Source organism: Montipora capricornis, chromosome 2, assembly GCF_036669925.1.
Source record: "Montipora capricornis isolate CH-2021 chromosome 2, ASM3666992v2, whole genome shotgun sequence".
Lineage (NCBI taxonomy): Eukaryota > Metazoa > Cnidaria > Anthozoa > Scleractinia > Acroporidae > Montipora > Montipora capricornis.
Window position 1 is genome coordinate 60,251,491 of NC_090884.1, and position 10,000 is coordinate 60,261,490.

The following is a 10,000-nucleotide window of genomic DNA, read 5'->3' on the forward strand; positions in this document are numbered from 1 at the left end:
CATTGTTTCAACACAAAGATATTCACAAGGCAACATGTGTCTTGGCAAACGGGAGAGTGAAGAATCAGATTGACCATCTTTAGATCAGTAGGCAGTTGAAATCTGCAGTCCTCGGCTCTAGAGTGCAGAGGGGTGCCGATGTCAACAGCGATCACTACCTCGTCAGGACTAAGATTCGGCTGAAACTCAGCGCGTACGCCAACATGGAAAGGTTCAAGCCCAAGTTCAACACGGACAGGCTGAAGGACAGAGGCACAAAACGGATGTACTGTGAGGCAGTGGAGCGGAGGTTAGAGGAGAACAGAGGAGAGGAGAGAGAAGAGGTAGAGGAGTTGTGGGAGGCACAGAGGAAGACATACGTGGAGTCAGCTGAGGAGGTCCTTTGGCAAACCCTGGATCAGTCAGCAAACGTGGAAGGTGATAGACGAAAGGAAGCAAATCAAGACCAAGCTGAACAGTACCAAGTCAGAGAGGATACGGAACAAGATCAGGGAGCAGTACAGGCAGAAGGATAAGCAGATGAAGAGAAGCGTGAGAGAGGATAAGAGGAAGTGGATGACAGAGAAGGCCCAGGCAGCACAGACAGCAGCAGAGAACGGGAGAGCTAAGGAGTTGAACGACATCACCAGACAACTGAGCGGTAGGGGGCCGAGGAAGACAGCGGCAGTTACCAAGGAGGGAAAACTTCTTAAGAGTAAGGAAAAAATGCAGGCAAGATGGAAGGAGCACTTTGAGGGAGTCTTGAATAGGGAGGCACCACCAAAGCCACCGACAGATGAGGAAGTGGGGGAGGGGGAGCTGGATATCGGCACCAAACCCCCAACAGAGAAGGGAATTAAAAAGGTGGTGCAAACTCTCAATAATGGGAAGGCACCAGGAATTGACCAGATAACAGCAGAACTGTTGAAGCTTGATACAGAAAGCACCTGCGTGGAAATCAGGCACCTCTTTGACCTGATTAGGTGGGAAGAGACACTACCGGAATGTGGAAACTGGAGAGGAGTGACGCTGCCACCTATAGACCTAATCGGCTAACTCAATGTTGTACCCAATTCAAATCTCCCGGGATTAAGATTCTTTGTGTGTTGTATTTGCATGATAATGTAGCATTCATATGTAAATGATATGGAAATACCTGGAACAAAACGTTTTATTCCCAAAGGGTTTGAATTGGGTACAACATTGAGTTAGCCGATTAGGTCTATTGCTAACAAGGTGATGGGAAAGATTCTGATTAGCAGAATACAAGGCAATGTGGACCACAGGCTGAGGAAAGAGCAGGCAGGATTTCGATCAGGGAGAGGCAAAGTTGAGGAGATCTTCATCCTACGTAACATTTTGGAACAAGTTGACAAATGGAATACAAGCATGTACTTTTATTTTGTCGAATTCGAGAAGGTGTTTGACTCGGTGCACAGAGACAGCCTGTGGAGAATCATGAAAGCATATGGGGTTCCAGACAAGTTGATAGGACTGGTGAAGACGCTGTACGACGGATTCACATGCGCAGTGATTGACGAAGGAGAAATAACGGAGAGATTCCCGGTGGTCACCGGCGTGAAGCAGGGATGTTGCATGTCGGGATTTTTGTTTCTCATGGTCATTGACTGGGTGATGAGGAAGACGGTGGACGGACAGAGAACAGGTATCAGATGGGGCTTAACAGTGGTACTGGAGGATATTAACCACACAGACGACCTGCTTCTACTAACATCAAGGGCAGACTAAATGCAGGAAAAAACAGCCAGGCTGGAGGAGAATGCAGGCAGGGTAGGCTTGAAGCTGAACGCACAGAAGTGCAAGTGGATGAGGGTCAACAGCCGGAATAACGAGGGACTGAGAGTGAGAGAGAGCATGGTGGAGGAAGTGGTCAGTTTCACCTACCTGGGGGCGCAAGTGACTAAGGACGGTGGAGCAACATTGGGCATCAAGAAGAGGACAGCACTGGAGTATGCAAGTTTCAACAGGCTCATTAAATCTGGCGCGCAAGAAACATCGGTAGAAAGACCAAGGCAATGCTTTTCAAGACAGTAGTGCTTTCAGTGCTTCTCTACGGCTGTGAAACATGGAAGATGACAAAGGGAGAAGAAAAACAAAACTTAATATCTTCCAGACCAAGTGCATCAGAAGAATATTCCGCATCAGATGGCGGCAGCATGTTCCAAACAAGGAAGTACTGGAGATGGCAGGAGTAGACCCAATAAGTGACAAGGTGAGAAGGAGGAGGTGGTGCTGGATTGAAAATGTCCTGAGAAAAGAACCGAAGAGCGACTGTGCTGTTGCCCTTAAATGAAAGCCAGTGGGGAAGAGAAGCAGAGGCAGATCCAAAACTACCTGGCGTTGCACTGTAGAGAAGAAGAGGGACAGGCAAAGATGAAGCACATGGGCAAGAGCGAGGCAGGCAGCAAACAACCGCCATTAGTGGAGGGAAGATGTTCGGGCCTTGTGTGCCTCCTGGCACAAGGAGAATTCACTAATTAACTACAAAAAGAAAAATGAAAAACGGCAACAGCAACGGTGGTTCGTCGGTCAACATTCGCGGGTAACAGTATCCTCTGACGTCGTAGATTTTGCACTGATGCCCGCTCAGAGACCTTTGGCGGGAAACAGTTTTATTGACAGATGTCATGTGACCTCGGAGTAACCAATGAGAGCGCGCGCTGTTGAGGGAAAAGATTCAGCTATATAACAATACAAGTTATTTACTCTCGAGGCTGTATCATGCTTCAGTGTACTCGATATCCATTGTTTTAATGCAAACAACCCCCCAAAAATGAACTGTATTATGGGATTTGCGAAAATAGCGAATTCAAAGGTACTTTTGCACGGTTTATGAATATGCAAAAAAGCATGTATGGCCAAAAGGGCTATGAAAAATTATTTAAGTATATAGCCAGCAAAAATTGTAAGCTGCTGATACAGCTGGAAGTGCCTCAACTTTTAAAATTACTTTACAAAAACAACTTTATTACAAATCATCACCACCACCACCACCATCATCATTTCTATCATCATCAACATCATCATCATCATTGTCTAGTTCTAAATGATTGTTTCCTGAAAAGTCTTTTACATATTCATTAATCAATTGTACAGATTCATCAGACGGTTGTCTATCTTCATAGAGCTTTGCAGATACTTCACTTGAGACAATAATAACGTTGCGAAAGCTTCTAACCTCAAGTTTTGGCTTTCAATTACTTGGAAGGAGAAGCATTTGAAATAAATTGTCGCACCTTCTGCATGTTGTTGGCATTTCTTGAAGTTTCACGCTTCCTGGATTTCCTTCGGGTCTCGTTTTGAGAACGCTTTTGTCCTTTTGCATTCACCTGGCGGGTGTATTTGAGGTCTTCTGTGACTTTTGCAAAAGGCTTGCTTCAATTTCTGTTACCTTTCCTTTCACCTTTGTAAAATTGCCAATAAGTTTTTCATCAAACTGCTTGGGAAAGTAGTGCCCTGGAACAAGTTTTCCTGCTAATAATAATACTTTAATAATTTATTCATTTCTATCAAAAAATTTATTTAAATAAAATTTATTTATACCGCGCAAATTCAACTATGCAGTTTTCAACTATGCAGTTTTCAAATGTTTTCAAATCGTGCCAGCTGCATTAAAATATGATCGCCGGCGCGTAAATACTCATTGTTGGTTAGTACTTATGTTTCTCTTCTTGTAATTTGAGAGGGGGGAGGGGGAGGGGGGTGCGCGAAAAAAATTGAGCATCACATTTCTCATACCCGCACAAAAATAGCCCTGTATTGGTGGTTTTCATCTGACGTCACGGCGGCCATGTAAGTGTACAGAACAATAGTGCAAAATGTCTTTTGTGAATTTGACTCTATTATTATGCAAAAACTTGTGGAACAATTTTCTATTGTTTTGTACACCAGCATGGCCATCTCATCACGTGGATGAAAACCAAGGATTAGTAAGCACCAGCCCTTGGAAGCCGGAGTAGATGCATTCTCGTTCCAGAGCTCCGATTCTTTTGGATCCGTGGCGCTGGCCAAAAGGACCGCAGCTCTGGGAACGAGAATGCACCGTCCTTATAGAGAGGATGGTCGTTGAATGAAATTTTAAAAAGTTGGCCTTTCTTTTGCGAACTTGGTTTTTTAGGGGGTCTAAAGAAGAACTAGAGATCTTTTCCTCTTTTCTACTCATCTACCCCTTCCTCATCCTCTCCAGTACCTCTATCCTTCCCCACCCTTCTTTCACGCATCTATCCCCCTTTATTCCCACCCCCTCTACACAACACTACTCACAGAGATTTCATATTTCTCAAGACCTTTCTGTATAGTCACCAGAACTAGACCTTGAACTTCCTACCTCTTGGATCTGATGCCTATTCCTTAATCCATATGCCCAAGCAAGCAATTGATGCAGATACCACAGAATAATTTATAAATGAATATTTTATTATTCACTTCAGGCCACTCTCGGTCAAAACTTTGATTTATTCACAAATGTGCTGTACGAAACCAGAGCCACATATGGCAGAGTCACGCCATCGCAATTGCATAAATGAAATCGATTTCTACAGAGAAATAGAGGAATTGAAAGGTACACTTAAGACAAAAGACTCACTAAAAATTGTTATTTAGAAAATGATTTTTACAACAAGGCCAAACATTTCTTGAAAGAAAAAAAAGCAGAGAAGCAACTCCGCCTTTCAGGAAACAAAGATTGATTTAAGCCGAAACAATTAACATACAGAACATAAGGGAACAACAGATGATAACTCAAAGAAAATGGGTTTACAGCAACGGCAAACTCTTTACAGGAAACAACAAGAAAGTAGTTCCAAAACGGGAACAGTTTCAAATCTTGTCCCAGGTACACAGTCGAATTTCTCACAGCGAACAGCAAATTACGGAAAGTGGCTTCACGAAATTATGCCGCAGAAAACAGCCAGAAAGTTGTCAACACATCCATTCCATGCACACAAAATGCCCAACAACCACTGGCATCTCCAACATTCCTCTCTTTGATAGAGATCGAATTGATGTAAATTTCCCCCTTCTACTGGCCCAACATGTTTTTAGTAAAAAATAGAGCGGTTTTCAAATGAGTGTCGTAAAACCAAAACCAAAGTAATTACTTTGGCCAATCAAAAAGACGGAGACAATCCAGTAAACCAATCAAAACTCGAAGTAGTTACACGTAGCCGACACAAAGCGCGGGAAAATGTGCACGCGCGATCCACGATTGGTTTTGGTTTCACTTCTGATTGGTTGAAAAGATGGCGCGAGAACTTTGAACCAATCACTGAGTGAAGTAATGCAAAACCAAAGCAATTCGCTAATTACTTTCGACACTCAATTGGAAACCGCTCTAACTGACATCAAAAACCATTAATATGCTAGAGTAGTAACCAAGTTAGGAGAAGTCCAATGACTTATTTCTCCGACAACATTAAACCTAGGCCTGTGTAGTGCTACTACTCTTACTTTCGAGATTTTTTCAAATAGTTTTCCTTTATATCCAGTTTTAAAACAGGCCATTCTGCAAATTGTTTTGGTCTAAAGGAGCTTTTTATAGGTTAACTAATTGGATTCCTTTTTTTTTTTAGAAAAAAAGATGTAAATCTTTGTCATATCTTCGTCATAAAGCCCAAACTAGACTAATTACTTTAAGCAATTTCGAAAAGCGCATGCAACTAGAAGGGCCAATCAGAATCCGAGGCAAGTTTATGAAGCGTGCTAAATAAGCGGGAAAACAGTCTCGATTGCATGTTCTCATTGGCAAAAAAAGAGGCGAGACATTTTTACGCCAATCACAAAGCGTAATCGTAATACCGTAATTACTTTCGACAATTATTGAAAAAACTACTCTAATAGATTAATGCATACCGCGCATGGTATAACGTATATCATATGCTGTATGTTTCCCTTTTCTTGATGGGGGAAGGGGAATGGCGAAAAGAGAACGTTTAATCGGGGGTGAGTTTTAGCCTCGCAGATACCCACTATCCCTTTCGACCTAATTTGCTATTTATTATTTAGAATGTTCTCGTATGTTTACGACAAGATAAAATCTGCCATTGCAGTAGTCAGGAACAAGAGTGAATTAAGTAAAGCTATGATCCTCGCATTTATGGACGCAATTTTAGCGATTGCGTAGAGAAGCCTAGAAAAATTCAGGACTTCAACAGGGTTTGAACCCGTGACCTCGCGATACCGGTGCGACTCTGGCCTACTGAGCTATGAGGCCACTGACGTCGGGAGCTGCAGTCACGCGTGACATGGCTTCTTCTAATTGGTTAAAACTGGCGGCCCTTTGTTTGTTTCGCGCGCAAAGTGTATTTAAAAATAAGCTCATTCATAGGAGATAAAAACTTTTGTCCAACTGTGGGTGATGACTGTCTCATATCTGGTCATTTTACATTCATGTCGTTTATGTGTTTTACCTCGTTTAATTTAGCATGAGTGACGTCAACCGATAGATTGTGCGTTGATATTTTTTCAGAGACATAGTACATGGCGGGATCGCTCTTTTTAGACGATCAGAGAAAATGACACCTGCAAGGAAAGATGTGACAGTTGTAGACTACGAGTTTAATCTCCTGCAGTTGCCTAAGGGCAATCTTGGCGAAACGTGGATTGAGATTTTCGTTCAACGCACTTGTTCGTAAATGTTCGGACCAAACACTAAATAAAACGCCAAAGTTTAATGAAAAAATCTTTCCCTGCTTTTCCTCAAAATAAAGTCACCACTAAAAAAAATGCACACTCCGTCAAAAACCTACGCGAAATACAAAACAAGTCACTCAATTTAAAAATCGCGATCGGCCCATTGCTAATGGACGTAAAGAAAAAAAAAGAGGCGACAACACCATTCCTGTTACTTTATTTATTATGGACTGGAAATCACCTTATCTTCTCTTTTCTTAAAATTTTCTTACTGATGAAGAACGTCCACTCGATTATCTTGGGATCGAGTCACATATCCATGTAATTATAACACTTATTTCAAGGTTTTCCCAAATAATTAACTGCCACGGAAAGACAAAATAATTTTTAAGGCTAATGGACGCCTCAGATAAAGTCAATATGCGAACCCTATAAAGAAATTGATTACCTCATCAATATTTGAAAAAAAGGTGTTCTTTAAGTCTACTTAGAAAGAAAAGCGACCCAAGAAGATTGGTAAATTAGCATGGTGTGAAGTAGCTAAAACAAACTCTTTGCTAACGTCAATTCAGTTAAGCCAGCTTTGTCATGAAGATCCGAGACAGGGAATTCGCCATCTGCTCGGAGACATTTATATGTTGATTGTATTGTGACGAGAAAAAAAAACTTCCAAAGTAAGTTAAAACAAAAGATATTGGTTTTCCCGTATAATTAATTAATTAATTAAGTGAAGGTAATTTTGAATGTAAGAATAGAAAGAGGAAACCAGCTTTTATTCCACATCAACTGATTGAGTAGTGACGTAAACAATTAGCATTTGAGTTCAGAAAGATGACCTTATCTAAATAACCGATTTGGTCCTTGGTATTACTTTTTCCGTTATCCATAAATTCGGAATTTCCTTTAGCCCGTAGAAGGCGAATCTTTTTATCTTTTGAAACAAGATTTTTGTCGTGAAGGCATGGAAAGATATGAGACAATGTGACCGCCGACCACTGAACACTTCCGACCAACTCTCTTTGTCTCATCGACCGCTTTGGAGAAGCAACTGAGGTAAGCCGACCAAATTTGAGGAAACGACAATCAAAGTAAAGAGAATTTTGCTTATTAATAAGTCACAAGTTAACCTGAACACAAGTATTTGTGTAAAAATTATTATACTCATAAGTTAATTGACACAACCGTGCAGTAATGTCCTGTTCATGATTCAAAATGCAAATCGTAGGTATCAATTTGGAGCATAGATTTTATTTCGGAATAACATTTCGTAATCGCGAAAGGGGTAAGCTTTTTTTATGCAATGGTATCTTCTAACTGGGTTACCTTAACGTAAAGAAGGGGCATTGGTATTTTCGGTTTTGTGGTTTTGGTCTTTTAATAGATGGGGTTTTGGTACCTGTTGAGGTTTTGCGGTTTGTTGAAGACCCTCTTTTTAATGAAAACGCTTAAGCCGGTTCACGCACACAAACAAGTTTTTCTTTCCAAGTCCTATTGACAATTTATATTGAGTCGTGTGTATGAGCGACAACTAGGAGTTTTCTTTGACGACTTTTGCCTTGACAGGTCAGTTTCATTTGCTCGTATGAACAAATGAACAAGCCTTGCTTTTACAAGTTGTTACTGTAGCCAGCAAAACAAGTACGTATACACAACGGACGACAAAAAACGAAAACGCAGGGCTAAAACACAAAAAACAGTTTTACTTTTCGTCTGTTTACCCATGGCTTATGCAGCGTATTTGACGAGAGAAAATAATTGAATTTGCTGGCTTGTAGTCTGGTTTTTGCTTGAGCATTCGAAGAAACGTATGTCTATGAATCGGAGGGTGGGTTCTCCCTCGTGCAAGGCAAGCTTGCAACACAGTTTTTTTCTTGTTTCAATCCCTATAGGAATCTACTTTGGTATTCCACAAGCTTTCTCTTGATCTTAAGGATTCCTGGAGAAGAGAAGAGCAGAGTCGTTCCAACGAACAGTGCTTTTCCCTGCCATGATCATCCGCCATAAAACGAGCGGCACGAGAACAAGACCGCTCGACCCGTATAGACCAGCAAGTTCTGAAACTTGTTAGGTTTCCCTTGACAAGTGCACTTGTTCAAAAGCGCTAGCTAGCATGTTAGCTTTTGAACAAGTGCATTGACTTGTCAAGTCAAAACCCTTCTTTCCCTTGAGTAACCAGCTTTATTATCTAGATTCACACTGCCGTCTTTCGTTTTTTTTCAACATGGCTGTCCAGTGACTGTTTTCAGCACCAATGCAATACACGGCGATATCTCTCTCAGATATCCCGCTAAGACCGGAATAATTCAGTAAAACCTTACTAATCTCTTTCTTCTGGATATCAAACTGAAGCAAGCTGGTTTCTTTGCATATAACTTTGATTTTGTTAGCGACACATTAATCATATGCACTTTCTATTTATGTTTTGGATTCAATAAGCAGTCCTACTCTCTCGTGATTGATCGGTCCTACAGCTTTCCACAGTGTTTCGCTCTAATTTGTTCAATTCGGTTGACCGTAAACTGACCTATGCATATATGGCAACTTGACGGAGTTAGGATCTTTGAAATTCCCCTAAAAACTGCTAAATTTTCCGAAGCGTAAGCGTAATTAAGGGTTTCAAGACTGATATACATGTATGGTGTTTGAATTTCCATATTAGTCAAAGACCAATTTCTCTCTAAGAGATAGACAAATTGTCTCTACAGTGGCAAAACATACAACGGAAGCTTATTTGTTAGTGCATGGATTGGTGGGGGTGGTTATCAGCAAAAGTCTGAATCGTGTTGAAATAATGACAATTGGCAGCGACAGTTGATTTTGAAGCACTTAGGAGTTAGCGAGATAAACTAAAAGCATATGAGGGTTTTAGTAGCTCATACATACAAACTTGCTCCTTTTTTATAAAGCAGGACTGGTCTTGAAAGAGGAAAACAAAAGGGTGTCCCAGAATACATAACTATCGCCGGAAACATTTTTTTTTTTGTTTGGAGGTTAACGAGCCGATGAACCGTCGAGTTTGGTCAATTAACTGATGGCTTTCACTCTTATTTTTCAGCTTGAGTGACAGAACTCGATAAATTTTACAAGATGTTAATGGTGTGTTGACATTAAACTCGTCATACACTTAATACGAACGTCATTGCATATTAAAATAATGTAAAATACAAAAAGTTTGACAAAGCCTCTTTTGCAGCATCAAAGCCCAGGCAAATACAAGACGGTGGTTTCAAATACGATTTCAGTGTCCTTGAAAATCTTAACTTGTTCAAGGCGGGTGCGTTTGACGATGAAAAGATGAAGAATAATACGACAAGGCTATCTATAAATGGGTTCATCTCTACTCAAGATATACTTTTTGCCTCCTTGTACT

The 10,000-nt window shown here is 41.0% G+C and overlaps 1 protein-coding gene across 1 annotated transcript in view; it reads left to right on the forward strand.

The window, feature by feature from the left end:
- The first annotated feature begins 9,632 nt into the window (after positions 1-9,632).
- LOC138038159 (tachykinin-like peptides receptor 86C) overlaps positions 9,633-10,000 on the forward strand; it is a 1,551-nt gene continuing 1,183 nt past the window's right edge. Inside the window, exon 1 of the mRNA XM_068883982.1 lies at positions 9,633-10,000. This exon is cut by the window's right edge and continues 1,183 nt beyond it. Coding sequence (XP_068740083.1) covers positions 9,925-10,000 — 76 coding nt within the window. The 5' untranslated portion in view covers positions 9,633-9,924.